Source organism: Aquarana catesbeiana, linkage group LG11, assembly GCF_042186555.1.
Source record: "Aquarana catesbeiana isolate 2022-GZ linkage group LG11, ASM4218655v1, whole genome shotgun sequence".
Classification (NCBI taxonomy): Eukaryota; Metazoa; Chordata; class Amphibia; order Anura; family Ranidae; genus Aquarana; species Aquarana catesbeiana.
The window spans coordinates 226,837,987-226,861,742 of record NC_133334.1 but is presented as its reverse complement, the minus strand read 5'-3'; the positions used below and the strand labels follow the sequence as shown (position 1 = coordinate 226,861,742).

At 43.1% G+C, this 23,756-nt stretch overlaps 1 protein-coding gene across 1 annotated transcript in view; it reads right to left on the bottom strand.

The window, feature by feature from the left end:
* Window positions 1-23,756, bottom strand: part of SLC38A8 (solute carrier family 38 member 8) — a 115,610-nt gene that overhangs the window by 21,497 nt on the left and 70,357 nt on the right. Inside the window, exon 4 of the mRNA XM_073605448.1 lies at window positions 7,778-7,879. Coding sequence (XP_073461549.1) covers window positions 7,778-7,879 — 102 coding nt within the window. The remainder of the gene's footprint in view (window positions 1-7,777; window positions 7,880-23,756) is intronic.

Below are 23,756 nucleotides of genomic sequence, written 5' to 3'. Positions count from 1 at the left end.
ACTTTTCGACCAGACTAGTCCGACGGAACGAATCCAGCGGACAATCCGACCGTGTGTGGGCTTCATTGGACCTGCAGCGGACTTTCTCAGTCGAAAATCAGACGGACTTTAGATTTGGAACATGTTTCAAACCTTTCTCCCAGAACTCCGCCGGACCCAGGTCCTATTGAGAAATCCGCTCGTCTGTATGCTAGTCTGACGGATGAAAACCGACGCTAGGGCAGCTATTGGCTACTGGCTATGAACTTCCTTAATTTAGTCCGGTGTACGTCATCACGTACGAATCAGTCGGACTTTGGTGTGATTGTGTGTAGCCAAGTCCGATTGTTCAAAAGTCCGTCGGAAGTCCATCAAAAGTCCGTCAGAAAGACCGTCAGACCATTGATGCCGAAAAGTCCGCCCGTGTGTACACGGCATTAGATGTGGTGGCTGCAATCGTTTTTTTTCACGTTTTACTAGTACTAGTAACACTTTCTGTCCCAAGGTGACAACACTCTCTCACTGCATTGTATCTATGGAGCAGCAGTGTTGTCATACTAGGATGGAATATATGTTAGGAATGGAGAACCTCTCCTCATTCCCCTAACATATGGAGGGGTGGGGGAAATTTTTCTGGTCCACACAAAGAAATGATGACAACCAATATCAGTGGAGAAAAAGCAGAGAGCCCAGGAAGCTGTTAGTTCAATAGATGGCAGGACCACAGCTTCATTTTGCACTTATCAAGCAGATATTTCAAAACACTTTTAAATTGTACATTTAACAAAATGGAGCAAACATAGCTTTATTGTTTGGGTTGGCATACACTATAATGATCTCTTACCCTCGCTTACAATATTCTCTGCAGTGTAGCCATGGCCTCTCTGTTCACCTTGCATAGGCCAATAAACATTATCTCATGTACTAAAGCAATATAAACGGCAGTGTTTGAAACATTATTCATTTGGATAATACATTTTCCTATGATATTGAAGGCTCTAGTAGCATGAAGAGAATATAATAAACATGAATTATGCAAGTTTACACAAATCGAAATAGGAATTATTCAATTTTATGTACATACAAACACACATCAATAATGTTATTAAATCCTTCTAGGAAGAGCATTTAATAACATAACCCAAATCAAGTATAAGGACACTTATCTCATGGCTGGGATGACATATGGGAAAAGATAATCTGATGTATTTTGTGATTCAGATAATACAGTATTAAATGATGATGTATGGGAACATTACAGCTGATTTATATAAAGCTCATTTTTAAAGTCAGAGGTACTCTAGACTGACCATTTACATTTATATTTGTTTCAGAAAGATAAAATAATCCCAACCCTAGCAGAGTACCCAATAACCTATCCACACAGGAATCCCTGCAAGTCTCAGAGCTCTCCCATAGAGGGAATTTCTATAAGCAGCTGTATGGAGTGCCAACACAATAAGTACAGGGTGCCAGACTCCTCATCTGTAGCATCAGCTGTCCAGTCTTCAGGTAGCGGTAACAAGCAGCGCCATTTTTGAAGGAGACCAGAGCAAGAATGATTACTAACCTGCAAATGCACCATATGGCCAAAAGTTTGTTGACCACAACATCTGCTATATGGCTAAAATTATGCGGGCACCACTTTAAAACGTTTCCACTAAAAAGGTACCTTTAATGCTACAGCATATAAAACACATTTTACATAATTGTATGCTTTCAACCTTGTGGCAGTAGTTTGAAGAAGGCCCTTTTTTGTTCCAACATGACTGTGACCCTTAACAGATGGTCAGTTTCATAAAGACATTGCTTGAGGATGATACATAGTTGGCAAGGTTGAATAAAGACAACAGTCCATCCAGTTCAACCTGTGTTGGTGTGTGTGTGTAGAAAATCATTTCCCATATATTGTTTTCGCTAAGATGAACATCCAAGAGTCTTTTAAAACTATCCATACTTCTTGCCGACACCACAGATTGTGGAAGAGAATTCCACAACCTTACCGCCCTGATAGTGAAAAACCCCCTATACAGCTTAAGGTTAAACCGCTTCTCTTCCAGTATCATCGTGTGGCCCCGTGTCCTCTTACACTCCCTGGGACTGAAAAGTTCCATACTTACACTGGGATTATCGTTGGTATATTTGTATATTGCTGTCATATCTTCTCCCAAGCGTCTCTTCTCCAGGGAGAATAAATTTAGCGCCTAAATCGTTCCTCATAATGGAGGTCCTCCAGTCCCCATATTAATTTAGTTGCCCTTCTCTGGACTCTCTCCAGCTTAAAAACATCCTTTGGGGACTGGTGACCAGAACTGGACAGAATACTCCAGATGCTGCCGAACCAGAGTTAACTGAACACCTTCCACATCAATGGGAATGCCAATTGTGAAACAACAAAAAAAAGAAAAGGGCGTACCGACCTAGCGAAATACCTCAATAAAAATGTATTCCAAGATAAAAACAGCAATAAATATACTCACAAAATGTGAATTAAGTAAACCCATGTCATAGTAAGTGACATCAACTGCCTGAAGGTCTAATTAAGTCCATCAGTACTGCCAGAAGACCAGGAGGCGTCCAAAAATGTCTGACACGTTTCGAGGGTGAACCCTCTTCCTCAGAGCCAGGGTAGTGAAATTTTGGACACCTCCTGGCCCTCTGGCAGTACCGATGGACTTGATTAGACCTTCAGGCAGTTGATGTCACTTGCTATGACATGCTTTTATTTAATTAATGTTTGTGAGTATAGCAGGAAGCTGGCTATCTTACCTGCAGTATCAGAAGACAATCTGCAACATTGTTGCAATGATACTGTTTCCCTCTAGTACCAGCTAAGACTGTCATCACATCCTGTCAGCAGGAGCGTTGCGAGGTGGCTAAAAGACCAGGGGCTTCAGCCCGAAGTCCAAAAGCTTGGGGGGGGGGGGGTCGCGGCTTTTTTTTGGGCTGGGTGGTGGGGTTGTGTGACTTACCAGTGCCCATCAATGCTGACCAGCAGTAAACACACCTGCCTGACACTGACCATTACACCAACCTGCCTGACCTACATACACTGACCTGCCTGACCTACATACACTGACCACTGACCTACATACACTGACCTACATACACTGACCACTGACCTACATACACTGACCTACATACACTGACCACTGACCTACATACACTGACCTGCCTGACCTACATACACTGACCTATATACACTGACCTGCCTGACCTACATACACTGACCACTGACCTGCCTGACCTACATACACTGACCACTGACCTGCCTGACCTACATACACTGACCTGCCTGACCTACATACACTGACCTGCCTGACCTACATACACTGATCACTGACCTACCTGATCTACATACACTGACCACTGACCTACATACACTGACCGCTGACCTGCCTGACCTACATACACTGACCTACCTGACCTACATACACTGACCTACCTGACCTACATACACTGACCTACATACACTGATCACTGACCTGCCTGACCTACATACACTGACCACTGACCTACATACACACACTGTGTGTCTGACGTACCTCAGCTCAGCCGTGGTGTGCGGTCACAGCAGGCAGTCAGTCACTTGTCGCCTTCAGAGAGAAGCCGAGGAGGAGAGGAGAGCCACCCGCCCGAGCGGGGATGTAGCGTTCCCGCCTTCTGGAGCCTAGAGGCTTAAATGGACGTCACGTCACACGTCCCGCTCCAGAATGCGGGAGCTGCGGCACTCGGCCACTTTCGGCTGCACTCGGCCGCTATGGCACTCGGGGACTTGGCTGCTTTCGGCTGCACTCGGCCACTTTGGCACTCGGGGACTCACTCGGCTACTTTCGGCCGCACTCGGCTGCTATGGCACTCGGGAACTCGGCTACTTTCGGCCGCACTCGGAGACTCACTCGGCCGCTATGGAACTCGGGACTCACTCGGCTACTTTCGGCCGCACTCGGCTGCTATGGAACTCGGGAACTCACTCGGCTACTTTCGCCCGCACTCGGCCACTTTCGGTCGCACCCGCAATCAGATCGGTCCCGGCGGCCGGTGCTCGGGGCTAACAATGGAATGCAGCATTCCACAGACTCTGGGCTTTTCGGGGTCACGTTCGGGGCTTCAGCCCCCCCCTAGCCACCCCCTCCCTATGCCCCTGCCTGTCAGCAGAGTAATTAACACCAGGAAGCAAAGCATACAGGGAATTGTAGTTCAAGAACTCAAGTTTCACATTGAGATTACACGGTTTTAGGACTACAACCTCCAGCCTGCTCTGGGGGCAAAGGAACTAGAGACTTAATCTTGCTGATCTGAGGGGATTTTCTCAGAGTACATGAGGGAGAGGAAGAGATTAGACCTAGGGGAAAGGGTCTGCCTACCAGGTCCGTCAACCGCGTGATTTTAGGCATCCACAGCCAGTTGGGACATCCAGCCTGTGAGAGGGGGATCCCAGGTGCCTATCCAGATGCACCTGTAACGATGGTGTGAAGTGTTCCAGTGTGAGTTGACCAGTTGGGTCATTAGAAGAGCCTGCCAGTTCCAGGACGTTTGTTTGGGTCTTGACTGCAGGATTAGGCGAGAGGGCTTTTGGAAACAGACATTGCACACAGATAGAGTTGTATGGACACTGTATACAGACATCATTGCTCTTAGTCACCTTGCTGACACCTGTAGTGCCGCAGGACACAAGGCCATTCAGATACAGAGACACAGACGCTATTTTCCTTTCACCTTGCTGAGGAATATCCTGCATTCTTTACTTGATAATCTGGGCCAGTTGTGTTGTTTGGCCCTGCTATTCAGGTGTTTAAGTGCACCAACGAGAGTGGCTAGCTGAAGATACACAGCCTTATCTTTCTTCAAAGGGACTGAAGTTACTAGTGCCATAAGGGCCCACACACACACACTCAGGGTTCTGTATATGCAGTAGGTGTGCAGGACAGTTTATCTGGGAAGCTAATCCACTGAATGTTGATTTGAAAACAGTGTTTGTAGTTGAGCCTGTGGTGTCAGGAGAGAGAAGAGAGAGGTCTGACATAAAGAGGGTCAGTCTTCTGCTCTCCTCCTGCCTGAACTCAGAGCCACATTTGAGTAGAGGTAACCAATTTGTTATAAAGTGTCATATTGTGATTTATTTGCCATTTAAGTGTACCTCTGCTCTTGGGGTTATTCTCAGGTTTGGAATCCCCTGAAAGCAGCCTGAATATAGTATTGAGCTATATTTCTTTTAATCCCAGTTGATTACTTGAATATATATACTGTAATGCCCCATACACACGGTCGGATTTTCCGATGGAAAATGTCCGATCGGAGCGTGTTGTCGGAAATTCCGACCGTGTGTGGGCTCCATCGGAAATTTTCCATCGGATTTTCCGACACACAAAGTTGGAGAGCAGGAGATGAAATTTTCCGACAACAAAATCCGATCAATTCCGACCGTGTGTGGCCTGTTCCAACGCACAAAGTTATTGGCTATTGGCTACTGCCCCGTTTAGAGTCTTGACGTACGTGTTATATGTCACCGCGTTCAGAACGATCGGATTTTCCGACAACTTTGTGTGACCGTGTGTAGGCAAGACATCCGTCGGAAAAAATCCTAGGATTTTGTTGTCGGAATGTCCGAACAAAGTCCGACCGTGTGTACGGGGCATTACTGTCTGTTACTTTTCCACAGAAATACTGCATTAAAGACAATTTCTGTGTTTTATCATAACGTGTGAGTTTCTCACTGGTCATTGCACTAACACTATAACTAGGTGTGCCAAAGGGGCTGAGGCTGCCTCTCAACCCCAATAACAGAGTACCCAACAAACATACTTAAGCAGCTCCTGCGGGGGTATCGCTACAGAAGTATATTTACTGCGGTTTTTATCTTGGAATAAAATTTTATTGAGGTAATGCGCTAGGTCAGTGCGCCCTTTTCTTTTTTGTTGTTTTTCAGTCTGAGGATACCCATTGTCCTGAGAGGGCAGCTGGGTTCACACTAGAGCATGGAGTGGTTCACATCAGGGGGTCCGATGCGTCTCTATTCACCGGTTCAGGTCCGATTTCAGCCCGAATTTTTGGCTGAATTCGAACCTAAAATGGACCAGAAGACCCACAGGACTCCTGAGCTGCTCCGGGGATGTGTGAACCAGCTCCATAGAAAGCCGGTCACAATCTCCTGCTATGCGAATTGGATCCTGGGAAGCCCGCATCCAATTCGCAATAGTGCAAACCCAGCCTTACTTTGCTTTACTGCTAACATTATATTGCAGCTTACCAATTCTTAGAAGTGATGGCTGTATTTTTTTTCCTTTTTTAGGCGTTTCACTCCTTTATTTTCAGCTGGTGATCCAGCCAATAAGTCTGTTTTTCAACAGAACAAGCCCTCCTGCAGATCTAGCAGTTAGAGCATTAAGACAAACCATTTACCACTGACGGGTGCCTAAAATGATCAGCTTTTACTTATTCATGTAAACTTTTTATCCCAAAAAGGAACATAATTGTTGCTGTAACTGCAGGAGATCAGCTTCAATTTGTTAATGTAAATTAAATATGAATTTAATTTATATATCTAAATTTTCTAGTACATCTAACACTCCCTTCCACCCAGACTGACAGTGCTCCTTTCCAGAGGTGCCCATGTGCTCCTTCATCCAGAGTGGAGGAACTCTATTACAGGAGGTGTGTTACTGGCCAGATCACTAGGTAAAAACAGAGGAAACAAACATTAAACCACTTGCCACCTGCCGTATAGTAAAATGATGGCTGCTGGGTCGCACTCTCGTTCTGGGATGATGTCATGACGGTGCCCCAGAACTGCCGCTCGGGCACCCAGCACGGCGGTCGCGTCCTGTTCCTAGGACACAGCACGACCCCGATCTCGGTACAGAGCCGATGACGCGGCTCTTTACCCATTTGGTCGGCTGTGTCCAATCACAGCCGGTCACATGTAAACAAGAAAGTGCCGTTTATCGGCTCTCCTCGGCTCCCACTGACAGGGAAGATCCGTACAGGTAATCAGGGCACTGATCATCAGTGCCCTGCTAACAGTACAGCCCCAGCAGTGCCCATCAGTGACACCGATCAGGGCCCATTAGTGATGCCAATCAATGCTGCCTTTCAGTGCCGCCTATCATTGCCCACCAGTGCCGCCTATCAGTGCAGCATATTAGTGCCTCATCAGTGCCCATAAGTGAAGCCTCATCAGTGCAGCCTATCAGTTCCCATCAGTGAAGGAGAAAAATTACTTATTTACAAAATTTACTGACAGAAAACTAAGAAACTTTTTTTCTTCAAAATTTTCATCAAATACCACCAGAAGAAAAGTGTGACAGCGCTGAAAGCTGAAAACTGGCCTGGGCAGGAAGGGGTTGAAAGTGCTCAGTAGGCAAGTGGTTAAAAACGAAAGCGAATGAAAGCCAGCATATCTAAGGATTGGTAAGCTGCAATTCATTACATTTTTGGTTTTGAGTTTAATATTGCTTTAATGTTTAATTAGCCTAGTGTCAACTAATTACTGTATATGATAATTTTGTGAATTTGCTGTAGCCCTGATAAAGGGGGAATGCTTGAATGTGCGGGAACGGGTTGGTTGTCCTGTCCTATGCTATCTTACCCTATACTATGAACATTTTTGGAATGTTCACCACTCTTTATGCCATTTTTCAGCTGCCTGTGCTATCTAGATTTCAATGAGCTAAAGTTGTATTAGAGGGTTTACAACCACTTTAAGGGAAGAAGAAACATACAGGACAAACTCTATATTTTATGGAGTTTTGGCTCCAGGAGATGATAGAAACGGAAGGCGTGCTTCTGCCATACTTACTTTGAGGTATGTTCATGCTTCTGGAATACAGTGTGCTCCATGAGGTAGTACTTCACAATGATTATCACCGTCAGGTAACAGGCCGCCAGGGTGCCCAGAATACTGAAACCACAAGAAGGAAACAGGTCATTTAACCTGGGCAATGACTTTATTCAGCATCAAGACGTACACCTAATTTATTATTATACAAGTATGACTAATCAGTTTCTTACATTTCTAACAGAATGCAACCAAATTACAATGTCACACCAGTCTAAGCTTTGGAAGACTGCAAGCATTGGCAGAAATATAGTTTAGTTTATACTAAATATAAATATATGAGTATTCTGTAAAATATTGGATTTTATTTTACTTCTGGACCTTACGGATTTCAAACCCTAAAATGTATGCAAAGAATAGGGAGAGAGAGATTGGGTACATTCCCATAACAGTTCAATAATTATCTTATCATTCAGTGCTTGTGCAAGGCACAGAAATGGTGATGGAGGCTGAACTCTGGGAAAGTATTTGTGGGGCCTAGCTGCTATTCATAGGAGCCTCCAAAGCTAAAGTAATTCTTAGTTCCGATGCAGCGGGTCATACAATGCGTTGGGAAGTAGGAGAACACAAGCATGATCAGTCAAGTTGCCTAGAGTTACCACTGAGCCAGCCCCTGATGGGAATACCTTGGCGACACTGCATATTCTCTTAAAAACTACACGTGAATAGTAATACTATTCAAGATAGATAGAGATATATCTATATATAGAGATCTATCTATCTATCTATCTATCTATCTATCTATCTATCTATCTATCTATCTATCTATCTATCTATCTATCTATCTATCTATCTATCTATCAGTAGCACCCAGTGTCACTGATCCAAGCGCTCAAATGGACAAAATCAGTTTAGTGCACAACAGAAGCTTATTATAAACATACACAATTAATAAAATGTGCCAAAGATAAAAATCAGAGCAATCATCTCAGCACTAACATCGCAAATAGAATAATGAAAATGCAATATTCAGTGCAGATAATGGTAATTAAAAACCATTGGAGAGTCAATCAACATGCAATATAGAAAAAAAGTCCACTTAAAATCTATGTAGTGTGAACTGTGCTCCGTAACTTAGCAACCAGAAATAGATTCCTCAGCTGGATACCATCACCAACACCTCGTGCACGAATAATCCCCGTTGGTAATTAACTCACCAGAGATGAGTGATATATGAGCCTTGTGTCTCCACACACTGTAAGATAAACTCCAATCCTCCCAGCGTGATGCAAATGTAACAAACAATGAAGCCTGTAATCATCTGAGACTTGAAACTGGCTCCTATCTCCGAAAAAGATCACTCTTTCATGGGATAATTCATAAATGCAAGAGAAAAGGGGAACTGGCATAGCGTAATACTGTTTATTAGTTAAAATACCCACACACATAATATCTGCTTACACAAGATTCAGGATAAAGCAGCATGTAAAATAAACGTTTGTGCGGCACAGAACGAGTCACTCTCACCGCCTCAGAGATAGAATTGGCTGCGATGGAACCCGGGATGACCAGCTCTGAGACTGACAGACGAGGGAGCCATGTAGTCATGCCACAACGCGTTTCGTCATCACGTCTTCTTCGAAGGGCGTGGCCACATGGCGCAGCTCTTCCCTTTCATACACACAAAGGGCACAATGTTAACCCTGCATGTAACAAAACCAGAGTGTCATCACTAGCCGCAACCAAAGCACCAGGCAAGGCAGCGGAGCTGAAATGACAGATCGGCTAAAGTACTAGGTTACATTGTTACATTCCGGAACACGATGCACCGTGCAATATGCACATCTCTACAGCTCATAAGTGGCACACTGCCATGTCATAAAGAGATACATACAATCACATGGTCTTAATCAGCGCGCTATAATAATGGCATATAACATAAACATAGTTTCCAATATAGCTAAAGCTTCGCTACACCCAAGCAAGACAAAGCAAAGTGTAATTGTTATGTCCTATTTAACAAACAGAGCTCTTATGGCACATGTACTTTTAAAATAAACATTAACAATAGAAGCTGGGATTAAAATTTAACCCATATTTTTTACAAATATACCGAAACACCCATTAAAGTAAAAATTGTAAAATTCATAGAAATCTAAAAATTAAATAAACCTTAATATCAGCAATATCATGCCCTTGTGAACCTACAATCCTATAACCTGTAAGGTTAGCACTAGGTAGGAAACCATATAACCTAACTGAATGTAAAAGTATGTTATACACAATACAATACATATTCACTTCTATATGGAATCCTATGAGGTTAAAAGGTAAAACTAATCCTCAAATCCACATAAAGCCACAGTGCCTATCCCAGGCTGCATGAAGGCTTGGGACTCAACCAGAACCTAAATTAGAAAGCAGTATCAGGATATAACTGCAATGCATAAAATACATAAAATTAATAGTCACTAATAAAGCAATTCAGGACCAAATCTATATTCATTCCGTTGGGGCTTAAAGTGTTAGTCAAATATATCCACTGAGTTTCACATTTTGACAACCCACAGACCAAAATACTGCCCCTCCATAAGGGGTGAATTTTATCTATTCCCCAAAATTTCAATCCTGAAGGATCCCTGCTGTGCTTTAGTCTAAGATGTAATGAGACGCTATGATCCTTGAAGTCAATCAGAATATTATAGATGATACTATTCAAGAAAGTAGTATTTTGTCCAGTGGAGGTTACCTGGTCAAACAAGGAGGAAGTGAGTCTTCTTTGCCAATCCTCAGGGTTGGCACCAGCATATAGGTGGCTTAGGCAGCCACCTTAGGGTGTCAAGATGGGGGGGGGGGGAGCAGTAAAAATCAATAACCCCAGTCCCCAGGAAAGGTAGAGCAGTGGTGCTGGTGGTGAACAATCCCACATCTGGGCAGAAAGAAAAGGGCTGTCGGTGGTGCTAGGCATGTGTGGGATCTTGTTCAACTGTGAAGCAGGGAGCTGTAGGAGTGAGCCTCCCCCTGTCCTATAACAACAAATCCCCCTCCCTCTTCCTCCACCTCCTTTCCCTAAGTCATCTCCACCAATCTCCTCATCTCCCGCCACCGGCTCCTGTAGTGGAGGAGAAGCAGCATGTAGCGCTCTGTTCTGCAGCCAAGTCAGCAGAAAATGTCCCACAAACTCCACTTCCTCAATGGCCGGAAGTGGGGCGGTATGCTCACCTGATCTTACTCAACATAACACAGGAGGCCGCCAGGGATCTGCACACACAAGAGGGCTACTGACAGACAGGGGGACATCCAGGGTGGGGAGAAGAGATGCTGTGACTGTACCTGGGGAAATGGAAGGGGCACAGGGGTGCAAAATGAGGAGCCCAGCTGCAGAGAGAAGTGGGAGAAGGAGGAGGGGAAAATCCTCCATGATTTTACAAATCACTGATCTACCGTCCCTGATCACCAGCCAGGTGGGTACAGAGATCTGTCCTGTCCATCCTGCCAGATGGCTGGGTCTGGGTATTACAGCACTCGAAATTCACCTTCGCCCGAGTAGGCAAAAATCCTTAACTGGCCCTGTCAATGGTGGACAGAGACATATCACAGGATTTCCCTATTTCTACTATAAAGAGTTATATTCCTGGGATTTCATGCATCCAGACTGAGACATTGCTACGTATTTATTATAATTTTCTAAACAGAGATATATCTTCATAGGATTTATCTGGTTTTTGCCATAGTTTAACAGTTATGATCAGGGCTTTTTTTCAGGGGGAACTTGGTGGAACTCAGATCCACCACCTCTGGTTTAGACCCTTTGGTGCCTGCTCACCACTATCACTTGTAAACACAGAAGTCTGGTTTCTGTGTTTACAAGTGACAGCTCTGCATTCTGTATGTAATGCAATCCTTGTATTTAATGCCCCTTTAAGACCTTCCTACTGTTTTCATGAAATTTGACTGAACACACCCACTATTTGATGTGATTTGGAGGGTTTGTGTAGGGGGAGGGGTTTTGTGGGGCCGTGGTTAAGTTCCAGCACCTATTGTTTGAGAAAAAAACCCTGGTTATGATAGCATAGGGCTGGGAGGACTGGTGTATGGGATTTCTCACAGTTTCCACAGCAATCCTTGCATTAGGCAGTTTCTATCTGGGAAACAAGGAGGTGAGAGTGAGGCCACTTTACTTACTGTTCAGCAAGACACAGCATAGACTTAGCTATGATCCGAGATAAAGATGTCCAGCTTTTGCTACAAAAAAAGAGCCATATTGTTGGTCCCTGCATCCAGACCAGGGTTACGTGGCACCGTAGTCCTCCAGAGGTTGCTAGTGGTTCCCTGAGCAATGAGCCTTTTCTGCCTCTCAGATAAGTTCCCACTGACACCATTGATCTTATTAGCTATCTGCAAGCAGAAACTTAATGATCAGAATTTAAGGAGCATTATTCCCCATAATCAAACTATTGTATCATGAGTTGTAGGTATAGTATTTTTTTTTTAGGGTTTCCCTGAGATTGGAAACTTATTTCAAGGGTTCCTCTGTGTTGATAAATTTGAGAAAGGCTGATCTAGGATGTGAGATATGCTACATGTCACAATCTCTAAACTGATACTTTTATAGTAACATCTACTAGGTCTTTTGTTTTAATTTGTAATTATTATGTCAGCAAAGATTGAGAGCATTGGTGTATGTGAGCCATTGCAGTGTGATTTTCCTCAGTGTGCACTGCAATCAGCTAAATCCTTACACAGGCATTAGATGGGTCCGTTTTTTCATTCAACCAGCAGGTTCAATGAAAAACTGACCCGATTCCGCCATCCACACATTCAAGGTTACATTCAAAATCACTCCCGCTGACCTATTGTGTTCTGCACTGATTGAGCAGAATTTATCCAACAGGATGGATGTACATACATGGATCAAAACTTGTCCAGTCCCTGCTAAACTGGACAAATTTTGATCCACATATGGCTGGCTTTAGTATTGGGAGAGATTATATATATATATATATATATATATATATATATATATACACACATACACACACAAAACATATACACACACACATATAAGTCTACCCCTGTTAAAATGTCAAGTTTCTGTGATGTAAACAAACGAGAAGAAGATAAATCATTGCAGAACTTTTTCCACCTTTAACGTGAACTATAAACTGTACAACTCAGTTGAACAACAAACTGAAATCTTTTTAGGGGGTTGTACAAGTGTGCACCCCCTCTTATAACTGGGGATATAGCGGTGTTAAGCAATCACATTCAGACTCATGTTGAATAGGAGTCAGTACACACCTGCCATCATTTAAAGTACCTCTGATTAACCCCAAGTAAGGCTGGGTTCACACCTAAGCGAATTGGATGCAGGTTTCCCCGCATCCAATTGGCATGACAGGAGATTGTGACCAGCTCTCTATGGGGCTGGTTCACATATCTCCGTTGCGGCTGCAGAGCGGCTTGCACAGGAACACTGTGCGTCTTTGGCTCTATTTCAGGGGCGAATTCAGGCAAAAATTCGGCCCGGATTTATCCCTGAAAACGGAGAACAGGGATGCACCTGCTGCTAGCCGCATCCGTCAGAGGTGTGAACCCAGCCTAAAAGTTCAGCTGTTCTAGTAGGTTTTTCCTGACATTTTCTAGTCGCATCGAACAGCTAATCCATGGTCCACAGAGAGCTTCCAAAGCATCTGAGGGATCTCATTGTTAAAAAGGTATCAGTCAGGAGAAGGGTACAAAAGAATTTCCAAGGCATTAGATATACAATGGAACAGTGAAGACCTTCATCATCAAGTGGAGAAAATATGGCACAGTGACAATACCAACCACTGGACATCCCCCCAAAATTGAGGAAAAGACAAGAAGAAAACTGGTCAGGTAGGCTGCCAAGAGGCCTACAGCAACATTAAAGGAGCTGCAGGAATATCTGCCAAGTACTGGCTTTGTGGTACATGTGACAACAATCTCCCGTATTCTTCATATGTCTGGGCTATGGGGTAGAGTGGCAAGACGGAAGCCTTCTCTGAAGAAAAACATCCAAGCCCAGCTAAATTTTGCAAAAACACATCTGAAGTCTTCCTAAAGCATGTGGGAAAATGTGTTATGGTCTCATGAAACCAAGGTTGAACTTTTTGGGCGTAATTCCAAAAGATATGTTTGGCGCAAAAACAACACTGCACATCACCAAGAGAACACCATACCCACAGTGAAGCATGGTGGTGGCAGCATCATGCTTTGGGGCTGTTTTTCTTCAGCTAGAACAGAGGCCTTAGTCAAGGTAGAGGGAATTATGAACAGTTCCAAATACCAGTCAATATTGGCACAAAACCTTCAGGTTTCTGCTAGAAAGCTGAACATGAAGAGGAACTTCACCTTTTAGCATGACAACAGTCCAAAGCATACATCCAAATCAACAAAGGAATGGCTTTTCCAGAAGAAGATTCAAGTTTTGGAATGGCCCAGCCAGAGCTCAGACCTAAATCCGATTGAAAACCTGTGGGGTAAGCTGAAGAGGGCTGTGCACAGGAGATGTCCGTAGTGCTGTAATAAAGACTGAGACTGAGACTGAAGACTGAGTGCTGTAATAAAATCAAAAGGTACTTCAACAAAGTATTAGTTTAAGGGTGTGCACACTTATGTGATCATATTATTTTTAGTTTTTTTTTTTTTTTACTTTCCTCCAACTAAAATATTTCAGTTTGTTGTTCAACTAGAGTTGTACAGTTTATAGGTCACATTAAAAAAGGTGGAAAAAGTTCTGAAATGATTTAACTTTTGTCTCATTTTTTTACATCACAGAAACCTGACATTTTACAGGAGTATGTAGACTTTGTATATCCACTGTATGAATTGGTACTATTGAAAAGGACACTTGTTTTTGGATTACATTTTGGAGCTGTATTGTTGAAAGAGCAGTGTGACCTGTTAATGTAGTGGAGAGAGGGAGAGTGGTGCAATCAGATAATCTTTCTATGAGGAGTAAAGACATTACAGAGGCTAGATTGGATTGTGAAGAGGTTTATTGAACAGTTACTACTCAGGAAATTTAAGAAGTGCTAGATTTCCTTTTGATTTTTTGATTGTAAAAACCACTTTGGATAGTGTATTTGCTGGGTGCACCCCAGATGGATAGTGCAAATTACCATCAGTTTATTATTTAGTTTTTAGTTCTGTTCCTCGAAGAAAATGCCACTTTTAGTAAGAAGATCATCCAAATAACACAGCTGATTCATCCCTTACCAGACTGTTAAGTCAGAGGTATCTTTTAGATAAAACAGCTGCAAAACAAGCTGTTTTGTGGTATTCTTAGACAGTTTATTATATAACAGTTGTAAATGGATGGTGCGAAAAAACAGATTTAAAAAAAAAAAAAAAAAGTGTAAAAATGAAAAAAAAAAAAACAAAAAAAAAAAAAAAAACACACCACACATTAAATCACTTGGATCGATGGTTTTCATCAATGGTTTGCAATGTTCTGATTTAATCAGGCTTGGATCCTTTGCAGTGAACTTGACAACAGTAAGCCATTTTAGTTGTGTCAACCTTTTGGTTAAACCCACTGGATTATACCTGAGCCCAATAGACATACAGTGCTCTTGCTAGCAAAGTCTAAAGAGAAGGGTCACCTGTAGTTCTGAAGAGTGTAGCTGAATGCGGGAACCTCTGAATGTCATTACTTGTAGTTCTTGTCAACCTGATCTATAACCAGGGCTGAATTTTTAACAATGGAGCCTGCACAAAAAAAAAAAAAACACTTGTCCCGGTTTTATACTGGCTTACAATATCATGATTCTGTGTAAATAACCTTCTAAGGAGGTATCTACTTGCATGGACAATGGAAAAATAATGTGTGGCCAATACAAAAAATGCCACTGCCACCTATGTTTGTAGCAAAGATGTAGGCAGGTGCAGTTTACCCTTCCCTCTGTGGGTGGCGCTGTTTGGCTTGTTGCTGTAAGGAGGAAATGGAGGTTAAGAGGAGCTTTGTTCCTCTGAAGCCTCTGTAGGTTTCTCCAGCAGAGCAGCTGTCCAATTGAATGCTGCAACACTGGTTGACCTCCACGGCCATCTTTAGTGAGGGCAATGATAATAAATAGCACAGTCCCACTGCAGTTAGTGTGCATTTGTGAAGTGGATAGGGTATGGACAGGATCTCCGCTGGTTAGGAACAGTGTATTTAGTAGACATGTGCGATTTTTTTTTATCACGAATGGAAAGTCGGACAAAATTTTGGTTATTCTGAGATTCGGAACAAATATACAAAACATATTTGAATATACTAAATGAATTCCGAAAACAAAATATTCCAACATAACGAATATTACTAAATAAAATGATTGACTTAATGAATAGGAAACTAAAGTAATTTTTTCATCACGCACATCTCTAGTATTTAGCACTAGGGAGAGGCTCCTGGCGAGGAGTGACAGAGCAGGGTTACCATTGCTGGCTCTGCTATCTGGAGGCTTTAGAGAGCTGGGACAAGGCTCTTTCTATCAGCTACCCCCTTCACTCTGGTGCTATTCAAGCAATCCAAACATTATTAAGGTAACATCTCAAGTGCTGGGACTGTGTCAAAGTACCACCAATGTTGTTGAGAACTGTTGCACCCGAGCCGCCTGTGATAAAAAGGCTAATGCCATATTAGTAGGGACTGCTAAGTAAGCACCTTTCTGCTGTCCTGCACATGTTATTTGTTACTTCTAATTAAACAGTGCCATTTTCTTTAGTCTGTGTCCCTTTACTTCATCTTGGGTACCCATTAACTGGCCCCACCAACAAAGTGATCTAGTTTAGTTTAAGGCTCAGTTCACATTGGTGTGCTGTCTGGCATCGGATGTGATTCGCACCGCACTGCAAATCACATGCGATGACTGTGCGATGCAAACTCAGCCATACAAATTGTATGGCTGAATTTGCATTGCATTTTGGACCCTTTTTTTTGGTCCGCACCAGAATGGGATCGCATGAGTGTTCACACTGCGCACTGCCATATGCAAACTGATTTGGGGGGGTCATTAAACTTTCTTTTGACACTCCACACAGTTTGCATATGGTAGTGTGATGCGGGAACCCGCAGTGGATTTGCAGGGTTCTCGCATCACACCAATGTGAACCGAGCCTAAGAAAAGGGAGAACACACTTAGGAGGGTCAAGTTGTGAATATTTGAAATAACTTTTAATATGTTCTTCATTTGTGAATAAAATGGGGTAGTATTGTGTGGGACAAAGGAAGACAGGAGCAGAATGTAGGCAGGTGCAGGCATTCTGCCCGCCTGTAAGTGGCACCATACCGATGCTACAGGGGAAGAGTGGGATAAGGGGGATCTGTCCCCTGTGGACTCCGTCAGCCTCTCTGGGAAGGTAGGTGTCTAATAGACATGTGCAATTCATTTCGTTCCGAATTCGTTTAACGAATTTCGACAAATTTGTTAATTCGGAAATATCCGAATTAACGAAAACTCGTTTAAACAAATTTTTCCGAAAATTTGTAAATTCGTACATTCGTAAATTAGTAAATTCGGAAATCTGAAATCATAATTAACTAATAAGAACTTAATTATTACTAACTATTAAATTATAGGCATTGTAATTTCCTTTCAAATTTGACTGTTAGTGAACGTAACAAATACAAATTTATCCGAAGTTACGAATTATCCGAAATAACGAATGCCGTATCCAAACGAATGGAACGTAATGAATTAATAATAAATAACAATAATAATAATAATAATAAAAACTTTATTATTATTATTATTTATTATTAATTTGTTCCGTTCCATTTGTTTAGATGCAGCATTCGTTATTTCAGATAATTCGTAACTTCGGATAAATTCGTATTTGTTACGTTCACTAACAGCCAAATTTGAAAGGAAATTACAATACCTATAATTTAATAGTTAGTTACTATTTCAGATTTTCAAATTTTCAGGTTTTTAGATTTTCAAATTTCGAATTTACGAATATACGAATTTTCTAATTTATGGATTTACGAATGTACGAATTTACGAATGTTCGAATGTGCGAATGTACGATTGTACGAATTTACGAATGTTCAAATGTGCGAATGTACGAATTTATGAATTTACAAATGTACGAATGTGCAAATTTACGAATGTTCGAATGTGCGAATGTACGATTGTACGAATTTACGAATGTTCAAGTGTGCGAATGTACGAATTTATGCATTTACAAATGTACGAATGTGCGAATTTACGAATTGCGATCATAACGAATGACCCGAAAAACGAAAAAAAAAAAAACGAATGAAACGAAAACGAATTATTTTTTTGGCAGTGCACATGTCTAGACTGTCTAATAGACATGTGCAGTCGGTTAGGTTGTGAATCAAAATTCAGATAAAATTTAAATTTTTCCGAGATTCAGGTGTATCCGGATTTATCCGAAAAGTAACAAAATTTATCCGAAAGTAACAAAATGTAAACGAATCAGAATTAACTAAACTAAAAATTTGTCCGAAATTAGAAATCAAATTTCAAAACAATATTCAGGTTGAATTTGAAAAATAGATAGAATTTGACAACAAAATTGAAATAAACATATTGCTGACTATTGCCGATTTCCTTCAAAAGCTATGGGCACACATGACTACTTTTGACGCATGCGATAATGAAAATGTAAATTCGCTTTTGCTATACATAATGTAACCGTCTCATTGTTTACTTAAGTACCTGTTCACTTTACTATGCAAATAAAATCTTTTGTAAAAGAAAATGTAAATTCACTATTGCTTGTTTGCAGTATTTAGCGCAAACCCCAAAAACACTTGGTACCTTCCACATAAAAAAAGGCGTTAAAGTCAATTTACAGAAGGAAATAAATAAATGCATGTGGTAAAGAAGTAGTGGTCCAAACTTCCACTCAGGAGCTGTCTCTGGAGGCTGGCAGACTGCATAGCACAGATGGAGCAAGTCTTTTGGAATAGGATGGAGGATGGAGGAGCGCAATATTGCCAAAAACGATGGTGTCCAAAAATCACCATAGGTGGCACTTTAAAAGCCGTTACAGCTCATCAATTTAGAATTAACTAGGAGCTCTTGTGCTAGAATTATTGTTCTCACTCTGACGTTTGCAGCGATAGGTCATGTGTGGTGCAACCACGGTTTACATACACCTACGCACCCTGGACTTGCGTTTGTGCAGGTGTGCAGGGCAACGGGGGTTTTGGCAAATTTTTTTTTAACTTTTTTATTTTTTTTTTTACGTGATTGCTATCACAAGGGGTTAATAAAAAAACTCACTCTTACTTTGAAGCCGATCGCCGGCTCTACAAAACCCGCACAGCTGCTATTACAGCCATCGGCATGCAATCAAAGGTTCACTCTTCGGACGTACATAGTACGCCCAAAGAGCTGAACTGGTTAAGGAGCGCACATTGATGAATAAATACATGGATGCTGATACCCTGCAGAAGTTGAATACCCAACTCATAGGGTAGCTAGAGCCCTCAACCCAGAGAAGCCATGCCATACCAGCCATGACTAAATTGTTGGCTGCATTACATTTTTTTGGGAAAACATCCTACCAGATGGTAGTTGGAGAGTTTTTTTTTTTAAAGGTGTTTATTTTTGGATTTTTGCAATAAAAATAATACAAGAAAAACGATGAAATAATAAGAAGACCAATAATATAAACTGTCCTACATACATGTATGTCATAGGTATTTTGATCATTGAGAATATAGCAAAAATCATGAAGTAGTACAGCTGTACAGAACAATAACATCCCAACCGGAAACAACTCGCACCATTCATACACACACTCATACACACATCTGTCACCCGCGACCACCAATATTACAGTATAATTATGGTGCTTCTTGTGGAACAACCCCTCATCAGAACGCATACAGATTTCCATCCACATCCACATATATGTCAAGTAATGTTTGCTAAGAACACATCTCCTCGCCTCCTCACTGAGACAACTGTGAGGAGAGGACCTCCCCCCAGAAGTCCTTTGCAACATCCAGCCAAGGCTGCCAGATCCTGGTGAACTTCCCAGGGCATGCTCTGCTCTTGTAAATCAACTTAAATTTGGGGAGGGTCCCATGTACAATACGGAAGAAGGCTTGGGCTGAAGGGGGTTCAGTATCTTTCCAGTGCAATAAAATGGTTTTACGTGCATAAAACAATAAAATACGTATTAACATCCTAGCATGAGTGCGAGGAACACTATCATTTAGTACTCCCAGGAGGCCGACCTCTGGAGTTTGCGGCAGCGGTATATGTAACTTACGGCTGAAAAAGGAAAAAACATCTTTCCAGAAGGCTGCAAGCCCGGGACATGCCCAAAACATATGAAAGAAATCAGCAGCGATACTCTTACATCTAGCGCATGCAATATCCTGACCCAGTCCCATTGTAACCAACCTAGCAGGTGTATAGTGTAAGTGATGTATAAACTTAAATTGTATCAGGACATCAGCCGTACTGATGATATCCTGAAAGCACACTTCCACTGCCTCCTCCCAGTCCTCTTCAGAAAGCTCAGGCATAATCCTTTGCCATTTACGTTGAGAGTTCTGAAAAGGATCCGCACCCATCACCTGAAGGCGCCCATAGAAGGTCGTCACAAGTTTGTCTATCTCTGGAGAGGACAGAAGGTCCTCCATGGAGGATTCCCTGAGCCCTATGGTCAATGAACCAAACTGTGTCCTGAGGGCATGTCGCAATAAAAGGTATTTGAAGAAAAATTTGTTTGCAATGTTATATTTAAGTCGAATGGATTCAAAAGACATTAATATATTGTTTTCAAAAATATGAGAGAGGTGCGTGATCCCATAACGGGCCCACCACATCGAATCTGGATGACCACAGAGCTCAGGAATGTTCGGGTTCCGCCACAGAGGAGTCTGTGGCGAGATATCGACTTGGGATTGTGCCAGTATCTTTCCCCCCTCCCTCCAGGCCATAAAGCAAACCTCTGCGGGAGAAAATCTGGATCCACCCGTTTTTTTGGACCTATGTAGTTCGTCCTTCAAGGAGGTAGGGGATGCAAATAGAGACAGTAGAAAAGCCGTGGATGGAGTTTGGGGGTCAGAGTGCAACCAATCATGGACATAAGTGAGCTGGGAAGCAAGAAAATAGTTCCTCAAATTTGGGCAAGCCAATCCACCTACAGGTTTGGCCGCTTGTAAAGATGATTTGGCTATACGAGGTTGGCTACCGTTCCAAATGAAAGTAAACAGGGCAGAGTCAAGTTTTGCAAATAATTTTTTGGTAAGGAAAACGGGGGAGGCCCTAAAACTATAGAGAAATTTTGGCAGAAAGATCATTTTAAATATGTTTATGCGACCAATTAAATTGAGAGGTAAGGAGGACCAGGTACGGAATTTCTCCGTCATCTGTTGGACTATAGGGGTGACATTAAGTTCCTCGTACCTAGAGAGATCAGTATGTATCTGGATACCAAGGTATTTAAGGGAGGGCGTCAATTGGATGCATGACCTCTGTAGATAGTTGTAGGGGGAGGGGGGACCGATAGCCAAGGCCTGCGATTTTTCCCAGCCCACCCTGAGTCCCGAGACCACACCAAACTCCTCCACCACCTGCATTAATTTTGCAAAAGAGCTTTCCCGTCCATCTAAATATATCAGGGCATCATCTGCGTATAAGGAGATTTTTTCCTCAAGCGGGCCCGAACGGATGCCCCCAATCCCAGCCGTCTGCCGCACAGCCAGAGCCAGTGGCTCAATGGCTATTGCGAACAGCAGGGGAGAGAGAGGGCACCCCTGTCGGGTACCCCGACCCAAGGAAAATGATGCAGAAATATCCATGTTTGTACGCACCCTAGCTCTTGGGTCCGCGTACAGTAAGCGGACCCAATGAATAAAGGTTGGGCCAATACCCATCCGTGCCATAGCCTCCCATAAAAAAGGCCAACTCACAGTATCAAAAGCTTTTAGTATATCTAGGGACAGAACTAAGCCGGATCGCCCCGCACGTGCCGCCTCATGGACATGTAGGTACAACCTTCGGATATTATCAAATGTACTCCTGCCAGGCATGAAACCAGACTGATCTGGTGGTATAAGGGCGAGGATGACAGACTGGAGTCTAAGGGCGAGAATTTTTGCTAAGATCTTTACATCACCATTCAGAAGTGAAATAGGCCTGTAGGATCCGCAGTATTTGCTATCTTTACCGGGTTTGGGTATAACCACAATAAGTGCTTCATTTAAGGACTCAGGGAGCTTCCCTAACTCAAGGGAGTCTTGAAACAATTTGAGGAGCCTAGGAGCCAGTACCTCTGCATGCGCCTGGTACCACTCCGAGGGAAGCCCATCCAGGCCCGGAGCTTTATTAGAGGGAAGGAGGCTTATGGCTTTGGTGACCTCTTCCAGCGTGATGGGCTTGTCTAGGAGGGACTGCTGGGAGGTGTCGAGTACCGGGAGGTCAAGGGACCCAAAGAAGCCCACAAAGTCTGTCTCTGGGGGGGTTTCCGTGCCCCTATATAATGTGGCATAGAAGTCCGCAAAGGTTTTGTTAATAGTCAGTGCGTTGGATGTAATCGATCCGTCAGGTAAGTGAATTTCAGCAATCGTGGTTCCCTGACAGTCCGCGTGAGCAAGATATGCCAGGAGCCTACCATTCTTCCCACCATGTTCATGTATACGAGCTGAGAGGTACAGCTGTTGCTTTCTAGTCAAGTCCACCAAGTGCAACTGCAGCGCCCGGTGGGCCCCAGTCAGCACGCCTCTGGTTTCAGAGGAGGGGGCGCCCGCATGGCGGGCACGAGCCTCCTCCAAAACCCTCCGAAGCTCATCCTGTGTCCTCCTTCCGGCAGATCTGTAGCTCTTGATTCTAGAGATATAGGAACCCCTCACCACAGCCTTGAAGGCATCCCAAACAGGACCCACAGGAGCAGAGTCAGCGTTAAGGGACCAATAAATAGTCATGTCAATCGGAATGCCCTCAGCTATCTCTGGAGTAGAGATCCAAAGAGGGCTGAGTCTCCAAGTTCGAAACCCCGGCCTATGACCCAAAGTCAAATCCACCCTTATCATAGAATGGTCAGATTCCGTCTGGGGAAGATACGCTATGGATTGAACAACCGGTAAGAAATCTTTCGTGGCGAGAGCAAAGTCAATTCTGGAGAGGGTTGCATAGGACCTAGACTGGCAGGAGTACACTTTGGCCTCTGGAAATTTCCAGCGCCACAGATCCACATATCCGTAGGTACTACACCACGCGCGGAGCAATCCGGATTCGGACTTCAAAGGTTTTAATCTATCTAGGTCAGGTTGTAGGACCGAGTTGAAATCCCCAAGGATAAGCATAGGACAGCTAGGCAAATTTGCAAATTGAATATCAAGATCAGAAAACATTGCAGCCGCGACCGGAGGGGGGAAATACACCGCCACTAGAATGAAGGGTGTGCCATGTATCGACACATGTAGAATAACATACTGCCCCTTGGGGTCTAGGATAACTTGGTGACACACGAAGGGTAATCCCTTACGAATTAATATGGCCATGCCCCGGGCATAATTTGAGTAGGTAGAGTGGTAATGGCTGGCTACCCAGTGTTTTTTGAGCGCCATCACCTTGGCCCCCATTAAATGAGTCTCCTGAAGACACAGGATATGGGGTTTACTAAGTTTCAGGGCCGCAAAGATGGACGCTCTTTTAAATTTGGAGTTTAGCCCGCGGACATTCCACGAGCAAACAGTTACGTTAGACATGGGGTTGATAGCATAGGTGCATACGGAACAGAAGGGGTCTGAAGCAGAACCCCTCCCCCGGTCACGGCCACATATACAGTTAAGGGTCGCAGTGTCAGACTTTCATTCAACCATACATACAACATACATACAACCATACAACAACAGACATTGTCATGTTCAATACCCAACAGGGGTATCAATTCCCCTGCCCAGCTCCAAAAAAGAGGAGTGGGCCTATACCCAAAACTTGTATCGTGCCTGGGGCGCATGGCCCGGAACAGAAGGCAGGAAAAAATTATAAGTTCAAAG